The sequence below is a fragment of the Callithrix jacchus genome, chromosome 1 (assembly GCF_049354715.1).
Source record: "Callithrix jacchus isolate 240 chromosome 1, calJac240_pri, whole genome shotgun sequence".
Lineage (NCBI taxonomy): Eukaryota > Metazoa > Chordata > Mammalia > Primates > Cebidae > Callithrix > Callithrix jacchus.
Window position 1 is genome coordinate 73,008,482 of NC_133502.1, and position 20,363 is coordinate 73,028,844.

At 44.3% G+C, this 20,363-nt stretch overlaps 1 protein-coding gene across 3 annotated transcripts in view; it reads right to left on the reverse strand.

Moving 5' to 3' along the window:
- The window catches only part of SHC3 (SHC adaptor protein 3), a 163,654-nt gene extending 144,561 nt beyond the window's left edge, over positions 1-19,093 (reverse strand). For 2 of the 3 annotated variants that reach the window (XM_008992779.5, XM_017971770.4), the window contains exon 1: positions 18,262-19,093. In XM_008992779.5, the coding sequence (XP_008991027.1) occupies positions 18,262-18,735 (474 nt within the window). In that variant the 5' untranslated portion in view covers positions 18,736-19,093. Of the gene's footprint in view, positions 1-17,157; positions 17,250-18,261 lie in introns of those variants that run through there. The other variant, XM_054253670.2, reaches the window with a different exon arrangement.
- Positions 19,094-20,363: the final 1,270 nt, after the last annotated feature.

A 20,363-nucleotide genomic window follows, 5' to 3' on the forward strand; every position in this document is an offset into this window, starting at 1 on the left:
AGATAAGCAAAGGAAAATCTGACCACAGATGAGAGAAAGGCAAAATGACAATGGAAGCAGAGATTAACGTGGCCACAAGTCAAAGAATTCTCACAACTAGAAGCCTTAGAAGCTGGCAGAGACAAGATGCAGACTCTTCCCCCGGAGCCTCCAGAACAAATGAACAAACGAGCCCTGCAGATACCCTGATTGTGGCCTGTAAATCTCGGGGCAGACTTCTCACCTCCAGAACTGTAAGATACATTTCTCTTGCTTTAAGCCACTAAATTTGTGGTCATTTGTTAGACTGGCAACAAGAAAACGAATATATTGCCAAACTGCTTTTTCAATTTTTGTCAATCTTGCTAAGTTTAATGATTTTTTAAAATTTCAGTATCTTGCTCTGTTGCCCAGGATTGACTGCATCAGTGCATTCATAGCGCACTACAACCCCCAACTTCTAGGCTCAAATGCTCCTCCTCCCTCAGCCTCCTGTGTAGCTGGGACAGGCACTCTGCCACCACACCAGGCTAATTTTTTAAAACTTTTTTGCAGAAATAGGATCTGGCTCTGTTGCCCGGGCTGGCCTCGAACTCCCAGCCTCAAGTGATCCTTTCAACTTGGCCTACCAAAGTGCCTGGAATATGTGTAGGTGTGAGCTACCATCCTCAGGCTGTTTAATCTATTTTGTCCATTTTTTTTCCCAAAAAAATCTGATTGTGGTTTCATTGATTTTTTAATTGATTTCCTATATTTATTTTTATTGATTTCTGCTTTTCTCTTCCTCATTTCCTTCCTTCTGCTTGCTTTAACCCTTGGTTTTAGTTTCTTGAGGTAGTTGGATTATTGTTTGAAGAACTTTTTTCTAAGGTAAGCATTTGATGCTATACATTTTCCGATTTGCACTGTTGTTATGTCTCACATATTTTGACACGTGGTAGCTTCAGTTTCGTTCAATTCTATGTATTGTTTGTATTTCCTTTGAAGCTTCTCCTTTCTCTCATTAATTATTTGCAGCCATGTTGTTTAATTTTGAAGTATGGAGATTTTATTACTGTTTTTCTATTATCAGTTTAATTCTATTTTAAATTTAATTCCATCACCATCAGAGAACATGCTCCTTATGACTTTAATTCTTTTAAATCTGGTTATATTTGTTTTATGGCCTAAGACATGGTCTATCTTGGTAAAGGTTTCATGGATACTTGAAAAGAATATTTATTCTGCTATGATTTTGTGGAAGGCTCTATGTATGTCTATTAGATCCTGTTGGTTGATTATTTTGTTCAGCTTTTGTCCATCCTTGTTGGTTTTCTGTCTAGAAGTTCTGTCAGTTGCTAGTAGTATCAGTTACTAGATTATTCTGTCTAGTGGACTGTTGAAGTTTCCCACTATAATTGTGAATATACACATGCTTTCTTGTTATTGCTTCTGTTACAAGGATGGGTTCATACACATGTTTGTTTCACCATGCTCTTCTCACTCAACAATTCCTTGTAAAAAATCTTTTCAAATCAACTGTAATAGGACTCTCATTTGCTTTTAAAAATGGCTACATAGTATCCCACAGTGTAAATGTACCAGAATTTACCCTACCATTCTATAGTGTGACATTTACATTGTTGGGTAGGTGACATAATTCCTAATGACAATTCCATTGGCTTTCTAAATTACAAGTCTGAATTTTGATGACAGAGGCTGAAAGTGGGAAACTCATAGTAGTTAAGTGGACCATAGCAAACAGTAGGGGGTAGAAGGGTAGAGGATAGACATGAGTCTGTATTGGGCCTTTTGAGAAAAGAATGTGTGACTTTGAAAACCATCAATAATTCCACTTGTAGGTCATAATAAGCCATAAAGAAAGCTCTACCATCCTTTCTTTAAGAAAGAATAGTGGTATCTTAGACAAAGATTAAATTATCTCTTAGTCGTGTAGGCATATGAACTGAAGACCCAAACTATTCTTAGGGTAGGGCAAAACTCTACAGATAGAATATATACCAACTCTGGCCGACACAGTAACTCAACCTTATTCCTTACTATGAGCAGGGTGTCCTAAATTTAATTTACAAACCAGAATGTAAAAAGTAAGAGAATCTAAATACAGTGGGGTTACAACTGGTGAGGAAGTGAGAAATGTTTGGCTTGGAGAAGGGGAGACTAAGGAAAAACACCCCTTTAGCTACTTCAAGGACTGTCATCTGGTAAGGAAGGAGCTCCATTCTGCAGGGCTTGAGGGGGCAAATGTCAGCCAGTTGGAGGGAGATTGTATTAGTCAGGGTTCTCTAAAGGGACAGAACTAATGGAATAGAAATATATATATAAAGAGGGTTTTATTAAGCATTAACTCACATGATCACAAGGTCCCACAATAGGCCATCTGCAAGCTGAGGAGCATGGAGAGCCAGTCTGAGTCCCAAAACTGAGGAACCTGAAGTTGGATGTTCATGGGCAGGAAGCATCCATCACAGGAGAAAGATGTAGGCTGGGAGGCTATGCTAGTTCAGTCTTTTCATATTTTACTGCCTGCTTTATAGTCTAGCCACACTGGCAGCTGAGTAGATGGTGTCCACCCAGATTAAGGGTGGGTCTGCCTTTCCCAGCCCACTGACTCAGATGTTCATCTCTTAGGGCAACACCCTCGCAGACACACCCAGGATCGATACTACACGTGCTTCAGTGCAATCAAGTTGACAATCAGTATTAACCGTCACAGAGGTCATGGAGTGCGAGGCATGATGGCCAGCAATATGCTGGTCACTTCATTCACTAGGGAGCTCCTGGCCATGGGAGGACCTCACACGGAGTCTGCTTCCCAAAAATTTTAACCCTGAATGAGTGCATTCCAACTCTAAGGTGCTACAGTCCGTGTTACAGATAAATGTCAGCTAATATGTAGTGTCAGGTGTCCCTGACTACATCCAGTCTTCAGTAGCACATCTTTCCTATCCCCTTGGCAATCACTGTGCACTCTCCCACTTCCAAATAGCTTCTCACTCTGATTTTCCTGCTGTGAGCACCCTCCACTCCTCCACCTACCCAGATCTGAATAGTCCTTTCAGACCCATAATAAATCCCGCCTCCTCTGTGAGGCCTTTTCTGATAACCCCAGCCCACCACTGATCTCTTACTACATAATTAACACCTATTTGGAACATAGATTTTTTTTTCCTGTTCTACCGAATTAAAAGTTCCTTTTAGGCAATCACCCTGCACCTCTTTAACAACCTACAATACCTTCCACAGAATAAGATGTGTAATTGAGCCTTCAAAGAATACTTGTTGATCCATTCATTTGCCCTTTCTTTTTCATAAATCCGTGTAATTTTAATTAGAGGTGGGGGCAAGTGAAAGTGTTAAGGGGTTCAGCTTTCTGTTTGGAAATGTGCTGGTAAAATTTAGCTATACAATGTTTTAACTTAATGATGATCTCTCATGGCTATAATTAAAGTTGAGTCTCTTACCGAAACCTTCCTGTAATTAGGTGTCAAGAGAAAGGATAGAAGAATGCAGAATTCAAGGGTCTGCTAATAATGCTTTCCAACTACCGAATAGCTTTTAAAGATTTTGGGTGGGCTGTGGCATACGTATTAGAAGGATCAATTACCCAGGAATTTACAAATAGAACAGTGTTCAAAATGTGCCTCCATGGAATTATGTTCTTAATCCCCAGCAGTATATAAATAGGCCCCAGGTCACAGTCTGGTCCAGCTACTGTTGATCAGCGCATCCCCCAGTGCCCTGGAGCCACTCTCATTCCTCTGTCATAGGTCACATATTAAGTATTCATCACTGCTCCTTCTCAGAGAAGCCTTGGGAGAGGCTGGTTGATAGAGTCTGGATCTGGTCCCCACTCAAATCTCGTGTTGAAATATAATCCCCATTGTTGGAGGTGGGGCCTATGGGAGCAGATGGGCTACGGGAGCCGGTCTCTCATGACTCATGCATCCCCGTCGTGCTGTCCTCATGAGAGTGAGTGAATTCTCGTGAGATCTGGTCATTTAGAAGTGTCAGCACCCTCCCTCTCTCTCTCTTGCTCCTGCTTTTGCCATGTGCCTGCTCCCTGCTTCACCTTCTGCTATGAAGTCTCACCAGAAGCCGAGCCAACATCATGCTTCCTGTACAGCCTGTAGAACCATGAGCCACTTACACCTCTTTTCTTAAAAATTACCCAGTATCGAGTATTTATTCACAGCAATTTGAGAATGGGCTAATACATTGGCTGAACACCCATCCCAAAAATCCATGGCCTTACATCATGTCCTCATCAGCTCAGGCTGCCATAACAAATATACCACAGACTGGATGGCTTAAGTTACAAACATTTATTTCTTATTCTGGAGTCTGGACATCCTAGATCAAGGTATTGACAGATTCAGTGTCTGATGAGGGCTCACTCACTGGTTGCAGAAGACTGTCTTTTTGCTGCATCTTTACATGGTAGAAAGAAGGCGAGCAAGCTCTCTAGAATCTCTTTTATAAGGGCACTAATCCCACTTATGAAAGCCCCACCCATATGACCTAATCACCTCCCAAGGGCCTCACCTCCTAACACCATTGAATTGGGGATTAGGATTTCAACAGAGGAATTCTGGGAGGACACAGACACTCAGTTCATAACACATCACATACCACAATTCATGGTCTGATGCCACACACATGTAAACCTATTTAGATTATGGTTTCCCTGACAGTGGGGACCATTCATCCAATTCATCTTGGATTCTCAGGGGCTCCGGCACTGGGCATCTGGTAGAGTCTCACTTCGTATAGATTGACTTGAAAGCTGCAGAGCTCTGGAGACCCTGAGCAGAGGGCACCAGCTGCCCAAATGGGAGACACAGGAGAGAGCAGCTGCTTATGGGAGCTGAGTCTTGAAAGCTAAAGAGCATTAATTGGGGCCAAGATGAGGAGAGAAGGGTCCCAGAGGGGAAAATTTTGAACTATCCCAAAAGTACAACTGGTTTGGGGGAAAACAAGTTTCTCCATTTGGTTGGAGGATCAGGTAGGAGCACAGGAGATGAGACTCCAGGAGTAAAATGAGGCCAAACTGAAAGTTTTTACACTCATAATAAGGAACTTGGATTGAATTATGTAAGCAAGGCAAGCAAGCGGCAGAGAGATTTTAATTAGGCAGATGAGATGACAGACATGTATTTTAGAAAGATAAATAATTCGCCACATTTACAAAAAAGGTGAAAATGCATATTTATCTTACTAGATGCTGAAAAATAACCCTGATATAATTCAGCAACCATTTCAGATTTCTCAAAAACTAGGATCATAGGAAAATTTTCTTAACTTATAAAAATGTATATAATAATAAATGTTCTTGATATTTGAATACAGAAGAGCTCACTTTGTAGCCAGGAGCAAGAAAGCAGCCTTCAGCAATAACACTGATGACTGGACTCAAGACCCTAGCCAAGGCAATAAGAGAAGGAAAGGATTAAACTTATAATACACACAGTGAAACATATGTCCCCAAATGGAAAGATGAATATAGAAGAATATTTACTATTTTAAAATTTGTAAGAAAGTAGAAACTGTCTCCTCCCTATCTAACAACAGGAAACTGTTGGAATAAATTTAAGTTCGCCAATAATTTGAATGCCAAGTAAATGCCCAAAAAAAGTGACAGAATTATAGGTACTAATATTGCAAGATGGTCAAAGCATATAAAATGAGAAAAGCAAGTCACAGAGTAATATATGTAGAATGTTTTCTGTTGTGTAAAAGAAAAGATGAAAAAAAGAAAAGAAAAAGATGTGTATGTCTGTGAGTGTGTGTGTGTGTGTGTTTACACACCCTGGAAATATACATAGCAGGTCCCTTTGGGGATTATCTCTGAGAGGAATAAAGTTAGAAGTGTCAGGAAGATAGCTCAGAGGAAGCTTTCACTTTCCACCCAAAACATTTGTGTATTGTTCAAAACATTTCAGAGAGACCATATCATTTTTTTTTCTCTAATTTAATAAGAAGAGTCTTTCCCAAAGCAATTTTCTGGCAAGATCAGTAGTTTATTGCAATCATCAAGGCAAAAAAAAAAAAAAAAAAGTGGTGAGGGCGTGAATCAGGATAAAAGGAAGGAAAAAGAAGAAAAACTTGAAACCTTTAGAGGTGGAAATGAGGTTGGTGACTGAACAGATGTAAGAGGCATAGGAAAAGGAAGTGTTCAGGGAGGACTTGGGGGGCTCAGATTTGGGGAGAGGGAACATGAACAAGAAACAGATGCCACAGAGAAAGAACATGAATTTATTTTGAGACATGCTACACTTAAGAGGCCCCCAAAATGGATGGGCAGGTTGCACTGCCATTAGCGACACAGACCTGGGTAGATGTTTCAGTAGCCTTTATCCCATGACGCTTGTCTCAGCTTCCATCATCACACCTAACTGCCTTCCAATTGTCTCTGTTTTCATTCTTACTTTCTAATCATTTCTCCACACAGAAGAAAGAATAATCTTTTGGAAAATTTCCAGTGGCTTCCCATCACACTTGCCAAAGTCCAGTGAGCTGCAGGTTTGACCCCGCAACCTATCTGGTTCCACTCGCTCCAGCCACCCAGGCACATTCTGCTTCTGTCACCTCCTCTTGATGGGCCCACACACTCAAGCACTGACACCTACACACACATGTCCCACCCACCTGCCAGATAATCCCACTTATTATTTGGGGCTCCATTTCAGTATCATCTCCTCAGAGAAGCCGTCGTTGATTTCCACGTCACCATGACTAGTGTGACCCCTGGTGTTTTCTCTCCTCTGTCTCCCCCACTGGCACTGAAGTAGCAGGAAGCAAACAATTCACCACTTTATCCCCAACCCTAGCTCAGGCCTATCACAGAATGGGGGCTCAATAGATACCCATTTGGTGAAACAATTGATTAAAAAATTGATGAAGGAATGCACTAATAAATGAATGGACAGCTGGATGAATGGGGACGGCAAGACTGGAAAAAATTCAGAAACAAAAATGGGAAGACAGGACGACTGTGTAAGAACAAAAGGAGAAGACACATCAAGGCCAAGACTGGGAAGTCCTCCAGGGGAAATGCTGTGAGCCAACAGCACCAGGGTCCGCAGGGAGGGAGGTCAGTCTACAAAAGAATCAAAAAGGGGTTTAGCTTTTGTACAAGGGGGCACTGATGAACCTTTTCAAGATCACTATCCATGGATGGGGAGAAGCCGATCACTGCATGTTGATGTGAATAAAAGAGGGAGCCAAGTGGGAAGGAAAGGAAATGCAAGGAAGAGAGAGGGCTTCGAGTGGAAGCAGGATGGAGGGAAGGCCGATTTAGGGTGGAACAGACCTAAGGAGCATGTCCCTCTCTGTATATGTAATTATAAGAAAAGCAAAGGTAATAAGTACTAAAAATGCAACACCTCCTAATTATTGTATTACACATTGCTGTCATCCACACGGCGAGCTTGAGCCCACTGTACCGTGTGGTGTAGACTCTACCACCTGAGCTACTGCACTCCTCTTCCCGTCTCCCAGTACCAATAGGGTAGTGACTCTTCACAGCACAAAAACTGGAGAAACTTCAAATCATGACTTTTTTGTCCCAAGAGCCAGATGTTAACCATTAGCCAGCACACCCCGCCCTGGGGGTCCAGCAGGAGGGAGGAAGGGAGAAAAGGAGAGAAAGGGAGGGAAGGAAGGAGAGAAGGAGGGAGGCAGAGGTTGTGGTCAACACCTGGACATCAGAATTCTCCCCACTGGCTGTTATTTGTGAGTCTTATTTTCTCCTCTCACCTGAGTTAATAAGTCACTCTGCAAATGAGGTTCTTATCTATTATGGGAGTTGCTACTTCCAGTGGAAAAAGTCACAGCTCAATTCTCTAGATAGTGCAGTCATCACCTCCTTACAAACAACAATCCTTAAAGGAGCAGTTTCTCTAATCCAGATACCAGAGGAGACCCTGGAGAACTCAGCCCTAGGAAGGGGTGAGGTGTGCTGACCAAGCAAAGAGTACAATGATTCCATCAGTCATATGGACATGGAAAGTCAGAGGATGGATGGAGGCTTCTCAGCATGTGGGGAGCAGGGGCACTCTGGGGGCACCTGCCCGGCCCCGGGCCCTGCCAGCTCACCCACCTGACCAGTGACCTTCCATTCTCAGCCCAGCTTCCCAAAAGAGGCGCCACCCTGCCTAGTTCCACTTTCTAATAGTACTTGTTTGCTATTTGTTCTTAAATTTGGTGAAAGCCAAATAGAAACATGCGCTGACAGTTTTTAGAACTTCCATGACAGCAAATCTTAAATTGAGAAAAATCACATCAATAAATTATTGTTATTGTTTACAAATTAGGGGGGAAACCCATGGCTTTTTATTTTCCTGGTGAAACAACTTGATACAAAAACGTGTTTCCCCTCCTGGGTGACTCTGTCTCCAGCTGTGACTCAAAAGCATCAATGTAAGGTGGCTACCTGTCCTGCTGCTGGGCTTTGTTGCACCTCAAGGGGCCATGTCAGGTGTGATTCCAGGGGCAGGTGGCCACCTGGGCCTCCATACCCTGAGCCAGCTTGAGAACCGCAGCCATGGGCCCTTGCCACTTAGCCCCATAAAGACCTACTCGCAGCTCCCTTTGTGAGCAGAGTCACAGTTTTTCCATCTTATAGCTGAGACCCGTACTCAAGCATCTATCCATAGTAAACCCTCAACAAACATCTGAGGAATTTTTAAATGTTTCTCTATTTGATGCCCACATCAGTAATAAATCCAAATAGTAATAAAACCTGAGACTCTTTCAGGCAAGTTTATTTGATCATTTTCTTATCCCAAATTTCTGTATTTTTAGGAAATAGAAATCCCTACAAATGATTCAGGTCCACTAGTGGCCACTCTAGAAAAAACTTCAAGAGTTTATGCATGTTTCAGAAGGAGAATTGTGTATGTCCACTTGACTAAGCCATGAGCTGCCCAGATATTTGGTTAAACATTATTCTGGTGTGTCTGTGAGGGTTTTTTCCTTTTTGGTAAAATTAACATTTGAATTAGTAGTAAACTGAATGAACAGATGGCCCTCCCCATTGTGGGTGACCCTTGTCCAATCAGTTGAGGACCTGAATGAAACAAAAAAGCTGACCCCTCCCCTGGATAAGATAGAATTCCCCTTGTGGGGCTGTCTTCAAGCTGGGACACTATTTTTTTCCCACCTTCAGATCAAACTGAAACATTGGCTTTTCCTGGATGTCAAGCCGGCCAGCATCAGAACTGGAACTGACACCATCAGCTTTCCTGGGTCTGGCTCAACCTGCAGATCTTGGGACTTGCCTGCCTCCAAAATTATGCAAGCCAATTCCTTATAATAAATCTCTTTTGTCATAAGAAACTCTTGGTTCTGTTTCTCTGAAGAACCCTGACTAATACATTAAAAACAATTTGGGAGAACACCCATTTCCAGAAGGCTCCTCTTTCAAGAGTCCCTGCCAGACACTAAGTAGAGGAGGCTGGGAGGTGTGACTCCCACCTCCCCACCTAAGGGCTAGGAGGCCTGCCCCTCCTCACAGCTTACAGTGCTTCCCAGGGAATACAGAGTCAAATGCAGGATGTCTGAGCACACTTGGGACCCTGGACCAGCGGCCATATTTGGGCTTAACAGTTTGGGCTTAATCACTGTTAAGCCCAGGCTGCAACCTGTTGGTCAAGAAGATGGTGTGCCCTCCAAGCACTGAGGTGGAGGCGCCACCCAGACCTGTACGATTCTAGAGCCCCACTAACACCTCTTGTATGTTCAATCCTGCAGGACAATCACCACGTGCCAGCTTGAGGCCCTCATTCCCACTGCATAAGGAGTGCCTTCATGTCTAGAAAGAATTTGGACATCCAGGCCACCGCTTGACCCACACCAGGGCAAAGACAGACCCACACAAGTCCGCAGAGGAGCAACAGGCAAAGCCTGCAAGTCTGGAAACTGCTTCTAAATAGAGCAGAGTGGGGTGGGATGCAAATGGCACTGATCCGATGACTGTTAAAATTGGGTGGCAGGTGATGTGTATCTGGGGGTTCATTTTACCATTCTCTTTATTTTGTTGTGTTTCTATGCTTTGTATGTTGATGTATGTTTTTATGTTGATGTATGTTTTAAAATCCTCATAATAAATGTTTACATTTTATAAAAGAGTGGTTTACAAGGCATGTTACAAGGTTGGCAAGTGACCTTGCAAGGTAGGCAGGGCTGTAAGCAGAGGAGGTAGAGATCAGTGTGAGGTGGGTTAGGCTCCCTCACCCCTCCCGCCAGGTCAGGGATGGGCAAGGCAGATGAATGGGCTCAAGGCTCTTTCTCCTGCTGCCAGTTTTTAGGGGCCTTTCCTGATGAATGGGTCGTGGAGGCCTTCTCCTTGGGAAGACCAGAGGCATCCAAACCAAGACTCAAGGAGGGAGAGGCAGCACTAAACCCTGGGTGATGAGGGTCTCTTTGGGATTCGACATGGTACAGCCCAAGGGCACATTCAGGAACTAAACCATTTGCCTGGCATGGGCCAACCGCTATTTCTGCCAGCCTGAAGCACAGCGAACACAGTCAAAATCAGCAGGGAGGGCCCACCAAGGCCAGAAGAGACATCTGCACTGCTCACTTTAATCCTAGAAAGATGCATGTGCAGGCCAGGCACAGTGGCTCATGACTGTAATCCCAGCACTTTCAGAGGCTGAGGCAGGCAGATCACTTGAGGCCAGGTGTTCAAGACCAGTCTGGGCAACATAGGGAAGCCTGGTGGTGTGTGCCTCTGTCCCAAGCATGGTGGTGTGTGCCTCTGTCCCAGCTATTCGGGAGGCTGGGGTGGGAGGATCACTGCAGCCTAAAAGGTCAGTGCCATGATCATGCCCTTGGACTCCAGTATGGGTGATAGAATGAGACTCTGTCTCAAAAAAAATGCATATGCTAGGGAATAATGGAATACAGTTGGTCCTCCAAATTCATGAAAATATTTTTTCAAAATACATGAAAAAAATAACAATACAAAAATCAAAATAACATAAATGAAACAATGCAGTATAACAAATATTTGTATAGCATTTACATTATAATAGGTATTAGTAATCTAGAGATATTGTATTTAAAGTATACAGAAGATGCGCACAAGTTATCTGCAAATGCATCTGCAGCTGCGCCAGTTTATATCAGGGACTTGAACATGCTCAAATGTTGGTATCCATGGGGGTTCTGGAACCAATCCCCCTCAGATCCCAAGGGATGACTGTACACTAACCCCTCATAGTTCACTTACATTTTGTCCATCTTCAGGAGGGGCAATAAGTCTTTGTGTGGGGCTGGGTCTTCCAGGCAAAGAATACTCAAAACAACCATGTTTTCATTGTTTTATCTTAAGCAATAAAAGCCTTCTGTGACTCCTTCTTTGGTAAAAACTGTAAGAAGCCCAGAATATACAGTACCTCTGCTAAATACCACCCTAGGGGAAAATTCCTTGTCAACAGAGTTAGAACCATGTTTCAATTTTTTCGTTTGTTTTGGAAAAAAACAGAAAGTTTCTATTTGGGCGGGTGGCACTGGAAATTTTTAATGTTTGCAAAGCAAAAGCAATGTTGTCCGTAGATTGCCAAGCAATTATATTTAATGGAATTTGATAAAATGTAGTTAGTCAGAATGACCTCAGAGTAGAGAGCACTTCTGATGTGAGGCTGGGTGAAGACCAAGTTCCAAAGTTTGAAGGGTTCATACAGGATTAAATTCTTGAAATTTGGAACAGACTCTGCTTCTTTTTCTGCCTATTCAGTAGACGAAAGTGAGCAAAGCCTGTTTTGGGGGGGTTCTCCACTTCGGGAAAACCATGCATTTCAGGTGATGCCCAAGGATGGCTTCAAGTCTGAAGTAAGTAGCATTATAACAATGAGCTCTTTGAACATTTTTCTTCTTGCTTTTGAGGAGATTCAGATCTCCAGACAGCTGCCGGGGTGTCAGCTGCCCGGAAACTCCAAGGAGGATGGGGTAAGTCACCTGTTCAAGCTGTATCCTCGACTTCCCTTTTCTGCAGCTTCTCCCTCCAGCATCTAGGCTTCACTGCAGATCCTCACAGGCACCTGGGCTCATGGCTAGAAACCCAAATCTTCATTAGATGGCAGTGGCATTTGCCAGACCAGCTGTGGAGCAGAGCAAGGCATGTCTGAACCCAGAATCCATAGATCACAGAATCCATGGATCTAAGCTGCTGCCACTTGCCTTAAAGAGACCCCAGCCAGAGCTTCCATCCAGAGCTGATAAGATACTCGCCTACCAAGAAGAGCAGTGGTGGTCCCCTCTTCCAGGCATGTCAGGTGGTACAGAAGGGCTGGGGTATATCCGGCACCTTCTCACCTACTCTCTTCACAAAGATGAAGAAGACCAGCATGGCCTGTAACCATGGAAACACAACCATTTGGCCCCTGGTATCTTGCTGGGGGTCAAGTGGTCCAAACAGGGATGCCTAATCCCTCCCACCGCAGTGTAACTGGTGCCACTCATCTTGTTTTATAAGCATGACTGCTCTGCAACTCTGATGTGGTCATTCAGGAAAAAGTCACCAATTCTAGCACTGGGAGACATGGACTAATGATATATCAGTGGACTCCTGTCACGCTGTTGTTGTTTTCGTGGGGAGGGGAGAGGCGAAATCATAATGTGGTCAAAATGGTTTATTTGTTTTTCTTAACTTAATGGAAAATGAGTAATTATAAACTTGTAAGACCAAAACCAACTTGAAAGGCATATTATGCAGCTGCACACTCCCTCACACTCATCACACATACACACACACACACATCACACACCACACACACATCACACATACACACATCACACATACACACACAGACATCTCTCTCACACACACACACACACTCACACATGATGGTCAATATTCACCCACTCAGTAGGCCTTTCCTCTGCTCATTGCCTCCCACCTTAAAGATATTATTTATCCACCACATACTGTAGAACTTTTATGATAAATTGCAAAATTGTTTTCTTGTCCTTCAACCAGGAAATACACATAACTGTTCATTCCTTTCTATTGCATCTGCAACCATTTTATTTATGAAATAAATAATTCACTAACTCTATTACCCTTGAGTATTTTCATTGAACATGCCGGCTCCTCCTTGTTGCCTCCCTCTGAGTCCCACCATGGACTTCCGTCCTTGCACTGCAGGGTCTGGCCCTGGCCCCCAGGATCCAGCAGGTATCCACCAGGTGAGCATGCTCCTGATACTGCAGTGTGCTTCCCTGGGCTCATCTCTTCCAATTACATTAGATATTGGAGCAAAAAACGATATCAATCCTGATGCCATTATTTCCACCTCGGCCAGGCTCCAAACCATAGAGGCCAACCCAACCCTAGCACAACCCTGCCATCGACTTGCTGCAGGCAGAGGGGGCCAGGTCCAGAGAGGTGAGCTGACTGCTCAAGCCCCACACTAAGGTGACCGTGAAGCTGCAGCCCAGTGTCCTGCCTCTCACCAGTCCAGGACCTTCACCAGGCCAGGCGTCTACTCCAATGGCCCCTATCCTGAGCCAAGCACTGCAGGCCAGCAGCACTGGCACATCCTGCAGGGCAGCCCTGTTGGCTGGAAAGCCAGTCTTGCAAGTGGGTTCACGTGTTTGCAGTCAAGGCTTTCTATTCCCAGAACTCTGCTTTAGTGATATTAATCACATATTCCTCAAAACTATGACATACACTCAAAGGTAAGACACTGTGCGGAGGCAGGGGAGCAACCATCTGTTCTTTATAGGACAAAATTTTCATCGTAGCTTATCTTTTTCTTAAACATGAATATAAAAGAAATGACTGAGATAATTGGGTATTTCTAGAAATATGACATTTCCTATTTTGTAACAAGAAAGAAAACAGCCCCCATCCAAAGTCATCACAAGTCATCTACCTGTGGGCTGTGGGATGTGCATGTTGTATGTGTATGTGGTGTCTGGGTGGTCATGTGTGAGTGTGTGGTGTGCATGTTCATATGTCTGCTGTGTATGTGTGATGTGTGTGAGGTATGCATGTGGTTTGTGTGTATGTGTGGGATGTGTATGTGCCTTTAACACATCTATGCTGTGTCACATAAAAAGAGAGAATTCACTATCCAGATCAAATTAATAACTTTATCTATTAATGTCAAAAGAAATTCTTAAACTATTTTTCAAACCATTTAGATATTTACATGTGAGCCATCCACATTATAAGATTTTTAAACAATTTTGAGAAAAAAATCAGCCTTTAAAGTTCAACTCCACATCAAAAAAATTTTTTCAGTCTAGAAGTAAAATAAAATTCTACTATATTGTAGTAGAATTGATTATAGGCATTTTAACATAGTTAAAATAACTTTCGTATGCTTTGCTCACAGTTACCAAAACAGTACAGCTCTGAGAAAATTAAAATTTAAGATATTTTTATACACTTGGTCAAGTGAAAAAAAACTAAGAATAAATTTTTGAGCAAATGTAATTTTTAAAGACCACCTATAAGAAGCAGTAGAGCATTTATAAATGAAGCAAATGACTTATACCACCCCAAATATCACTAGATGCACAAATGGGAGAAATAAAATAATTTTTAAAGAGTCTTTGTAAAAACAAAGCTCTGTTCCAAAAGGGGAACATATCAGGAAGGGTCCAGTAAATCGGGAAATAACTCAGTACTTTTCTGATCGTTAAATTTCCTATAAATAGCTCGCCATTTTCACTGTTAGTAAATGTACAACACTCCTCAAGCTGAAACCTATATAACTTCGCTGGAGACCTCACAGGTGTTTATGAATGGCATAATCTGCTGGCTCACTGAAGCTGATGCTGTTAGAATAGCTCTGAGCAGCGGGCACCTAAAACCATTGCTTTTAAATTGGGCCTCCTGATTCTTGCCCTTGGCACTTGGGTCAGTCCTAAATATGGTCGCTCCTTATCCTTTTGTGCTCTAAAAAGGGGACCTTCTTTTGGGGACCACACTGGGGCCAAAGGCAAACCCGGTGCAGCCCACACAGCATTGCCTCCTGCTCCAGCCTTGCCCCCCTAGCAGGCAGTTTCAAAGCTGAATGTGAAGGCTATGCTTGTCTTCAGATGGCCCAGTGGTCCTTTAAAAACTGAACCCCCGCCTCCTGTCCCCTGCACTGCTTGTGTTCCTCCCTACAGTTTCCCCACCGTGGATCTAAAGACAGAGAAGGTGGAAGACCAGAATATTGCCTTTTGAACCTGCTACTAAGACCAGCAGCCTCCTTGAGTGATTGGGGTCCTACCCAATTTTGACTTTAGGATAAGATCATTTAAAGGTGGGCAGCACAATAATCAATACTTTTTTAAAATGGAAAATTAAAAGTATCAAATATTTTTAAAATGGAAATTTAATGAAAATATTCATTGCTCTTTGCTTTTGGATTTTTCTTTTCTTTCAAGGGCATAATTTTTTGTTCTTTCTCTTACGTCACCAAAAGAAAAACAGGAAATGTCAGGTATACATAGGGGAGTAAAAAGGTGCTGCCAATGAGGCCCAACTGAAAGTATATCAACCTGCAGGCAGTGTAAGCTGCAGCTTTCCTGTGTGCATAGCCCGTCCTGTTATGTAGCAGCAATTGGTCTAATTGGTGATGGACCAATTAGACGTGCTTTGAGCTTTGAATTCTAGTGTTGCTCAGGAACGTCTTCCATTTTTAAATTTTAGGTTCTTCATTAATTCACATTATAAGCTGTTGCTCAAATAGTTTAATGTTTCCTGGATGATCAAAATTTACCAGACATCTGTATTTTACAGTCCCTGTTCTCAGATTAGGTTGAAATAGTTTTCAATTATAATTTGTTTGTGTAATATCCTAATATCACCTGTAAGTAGGTATTTCTTTGAGAGGGGAAAATCTATTATACAGTATATAAATTTTCCAGGAACCTAGAAAACATTTGAGGGCTTTATTTTTAATTTAGGGAAAAAAAAATTACATTGAAGAGAATAATTCATCCTTTCCCAAACCCTAAACCTTTAGATTTTACGATTGGTACCTCCTCATATGATAAAGGCTCCTTTCTATCTGCCAGAAATCTTTTAAAGTAAAGATACCGGTAGAACTATTCAAAAATTCTAAATAATGCCACATTAAGATTTTTTTTCAGTTTAATAATTTTTCAATAAAATAAGTTCACGGTTTTAAACCCAACATGGGCAATGTGGGAATTTGCACATGTGCACCAACAGAGGGCCATGTGATCACTTGAATCAAACATGCACACAAGAAACTGTCCTTTAGTGTCTGGTTTTCTCTCTGCGTGATTTCAAACTTCTCCAGAAAAGTGGAGGACACTGCCTGAGTTTATGTTCACATCACACCACCATTCACAGTGGCCAGTGAACAATGAAGCAAACCATGGACGGTACAGAGCCCTAATTAATCATGCCATGCACTGCCACCCGTTACTGCAACCCCTTAAATGTGGCAACAGAAAGTATTCCCAAGACACAGATAAGCTCTGTGCAGATCCAGCCCTTTGACCATGAATACTGCTGCTGATGCTGCCGGTAAGTCACAAACTTACAGCAACAGATTGTCGGTGGCGAGCTGTCTTATTTTAGGACATTCATCATAATTTTGCCACTTTTGACCTTTCAAACTGGATGCCTGCCTTCTTTTTTACAAAGCCAAAGCAAAGCCCTAAGTAAAGTGATTAAAACAAAAATTTAAAGGCAAGTTTGAGAATTCTCCCTCAATTTGAAAACAACTCTGTTTAATATGACAGGTACAAAAAGCTTTGCCAAGGTCTGTTTGTCTATTTGAAATGTAGTCTTTTTAAAACAGCCATTATACTCACACTCTAGAAGTCAACACAGCCTCAAAGCCATCAGAGGTTTTTGTTTGTTTGCTTGCTTGCTTTGGTTTATCCTTTTTGTTTTTGGCCCCTGGTTACATAATTTAAATAAGCAAAACAAGAAGAATCTTCAGTTTCTCTTAAAATAAACTCAACCAAATATGTATATTTTATGCTCATTTCTATTCCTTTGGTAAAATAAAATAATTATACTTAGAAGCTAAAATCAAGATTAAATTAAAAGGCAGACTGAAAAGATGAAGAGGCCCTCTTCTAAGACCAATGGTCACATTCATCTGCAAGTACTTTTTATATACTTAAAGGCAACCCATAAAGTTAAGTATTTCTGTTAATGATTTGGTTCCAAAATTACCAGATATTGCATTTTACCTGAGAATATGTTCTGTTGGATTTTAAAACTGGAATCTGCAGCATTTACGGAATAGACATCCTGCGGGTTTCTCAGTGTTATTGAGGACACCGAGGGGATAGAGTTTGTGTCTCATTTCTTTTTCAATACAAAGCCATGCCTTGGAGTGGCAGGATTGTAACACTGCAACTTCCAACCTTAACCCCTTGTGTAGGGGATGTCTGCTCGGCTGTGGAGGCTGGGAAAGCTCGGGGCTGCCCAACGGACAGAAGGAAATAACCGCGTGGCAGATTACTTGAACTGTGCTGAGGATTTTTCCTTAAATATCACAGCACGCTTGCATAAGGGTGGAATTTTATGGACTACATCGTGATTTTATCATCTTTGTGTTGGAGGAAAAAAACTCCTTTCCAGCCTGTGGCTCCTAGCTCAGCGCCCTCGTTCCTTTTTAGCACATTTAAATGGAAGACTACAGTCACCAGAAAAGTAGTCCTAGAATTCTTGTTTCGCTGCTGTAAACCAGAACCTTTCCTTAAGGAATGAAAGACAAACCCAAAGAAAACCTGGCCTGGGTGAGAAAGTAGAGCCCGTCGAAGAGAAAGCAACACAGCATTTGGCCTGCTCTGCAAGGAGCTGGGAATTCTTGCTGCGGTGGGAATAAGGTACCCACCCTCCTGCAGGGGAAGACACAGCAGGAGTAGGGCCACTCCGTGCTTTCTCCTCCCCGGGGCTGCCCAGGTCTCCCCAGCGCGTTTCCTAGATACTAGGCAGACCGGACCCCCGCTGTCCAGGACTGGGCGCCCACGACACTGGCCGGACATCTGGTAAGCCAGGTGGCAAAGGCGTGCCAAAAAAGTGGAGCCCAGGGAAAATCGGGACGGAGCGGGTCACCCGAGTGGTAAACCTTTTCCCAAAGGATGCTGGAAAGGCGCATTTGTAGTTCCCTCCTCACCGCTGTCAAGCTAGGTGATTACTAAGGAGTGCGCATTTTCTTGCCTCTAACGTGACAGTCGCGGGTACGCCCCGCACTCCGGGCTTCAGGGAAGGAAGGGGTCTGCCCCGAACTGGCCCCCACACAGGCCCCGGGACCCCCGACACCCAGGGCAGCCCGCGCTCACACCCACCTTGACCACGTAGGTGACTCCGGGCCCCAGCACCTGGTCGCTGGCGTGCGGCGCCCCCCGAGGGGGCCTGGGCAGCGGCTCGTCGCCTGGCCGGCCTTTCCTGGCGGCGTTCATGGCCGGGGCGCGGGGCGCCGGGGGCGCGCTGCCGTCCGGGGCAGCCAGGCTGGGCGCGCTGCAGCTGCCGGAGAGCCGCGCGCCCGCCCGCTCCCGGGCGGCCGACGACAGGCCGCGGAGGCCGGAGCTGGAGAGTTTCAGGTGGGACACCTTGTGGAGCAGGTGGCCCAGGCTGCCGGGCCCATCGTCGGGCGCCTTGCGCAGCGCCTCGCCGGACACCAAGTAGGGAGCCGCAGCCGGGGTCGAGCGCGCCGCCGAGACCTTGCCTCCGCCGCCGCTCACCGACAGACTGTGGAGAAGGTCATCGACCGATGTCACCGAGTCATTCCTGAAGCGGTTGTACTTGGTGCGTGGAAGCATGCCCCTCCGTGGGCTCGCTGCATCCGCCCGGGCGCTGCTGGTGCCGGCCCCGGCGCGGGCTGCCGCGCATAGCAGGCGAGCCGCTGTCCCCGGAGCGGGACGGAGAGTGGGGGCCCCGGGACAGCCTTCTGGAGAGGGAGAGCAGAGCACGAGAATGGTGCCCTCCCACCATTAAAAACCAGCACAGCAGCGGCCGCGCAGCCCCGGCCCGGGAGACCACTGCTTGGGGTTGCACGTTTGCTTTGCAAAAGTCATAGTTGCCTCTGATGGAGCGCCCAGCTGCTTGGGGCTGCTCACAGCAAAAGCATGACTCACTCTGAGAGGAGACCCTTCTCAACAAAGGCTCGGTGAGCACTGCAAATCACTTCCTGTAGCAGAAAAAAAAAAAAGGAAAAAAGAAGAAAAAAACGACATCCACCCGCTGACAGCACACTAGAGCCAATCAATTCTCAAATTTCCTTTTTCTACCTTCCCAGAGATTTCCTTCCAACCTTTGATTTTTCACCTTCCCATCCCCCGCACTCTGCATTTGTGCCAAAGGTAAATCCAATCCAGTTCCTTCAAATCGTCAAATGAACTTTCTGAAACCCATTATTCTGTTAGGGTTTGCTCGTCCCTGCTCAGCCCATCTGTGTGAGCCTGTAAAAGTGTCTAACAGCGATGCGTTAAAATGTGACGAAGGCTTTTTAAGAATCAGATCTTCAGCGAATCCTGATGAATCCTGACTTGGAAGGCAGCAGGAATTTTTAAATAGAAAAAACAAAAAGGATATTCACCACCAGGTGAACATAAAATACCAATTTCCTGGGTTTTTCTTTTTCTTTTCAAATGAACAGAGCAGCGATGACAAGTGTCTTTGTGGCAATGCAGTTCCTTAAAAAAAAAATCTGCATATGAACTTCTGCACAGTGCCAATCAAGGGGTCTTCCCTGCTAATTTACAGCAGTCTTTCTCAGCCAGGGTTAAGTTGAATATCCACGTCCAAAAAAGAAGAAAACTGCTGCTTTGACGAGTGGCTACAGGCTCCAGAAATCCATTCCAAAATAGGGGCTGCATTTGAAGCTTTATTCCTACTGAATGTGTTTAAGGTCTGGAAAAACGCCTAAGAAATGCTGCAAATACATTTCAGTGTTCCTTCGGTTGCTGCTTGCAACCCTGCAGTCAGGAAGGAAAAAATGCAGCTGTTCTCATTGCACATCAAATCCACAGGGGGGAAAATATGCCTTCTTTTCAGGAGTCAGGCTCGGGCTTGCAAGTAAAATGCACAGGCCTTCTTCCTCTCAGTTAGGAGAGCAAGGCTTTCGCCGTCCCCGAAGGTCTGCCCGAGACTGAAGCTGACTCTTGACTTCAGTGGGCTCTGCCAGCCTTCCTCATGCATTAAGATCACCTGCTCCACAGTGAAACACTCACTATCAAAGTTTCCCCGCAACTTCCGAGCAAGAGAATAAATTCACCTTTAGCGCACTCTCAGGTCACCCTGAGTCCTCTCACGCCCATGACCGAACATGTGGGGCACGTGAGGTCCCCAGTCTTGAACCCTGCTCTACGGAGCAGCGTTTAATGAGCACCACTCATGGCGGGCGAGCGGGTGAAGCCAACCACTAGGACGCAGGAGCGCAGAGGAGCCG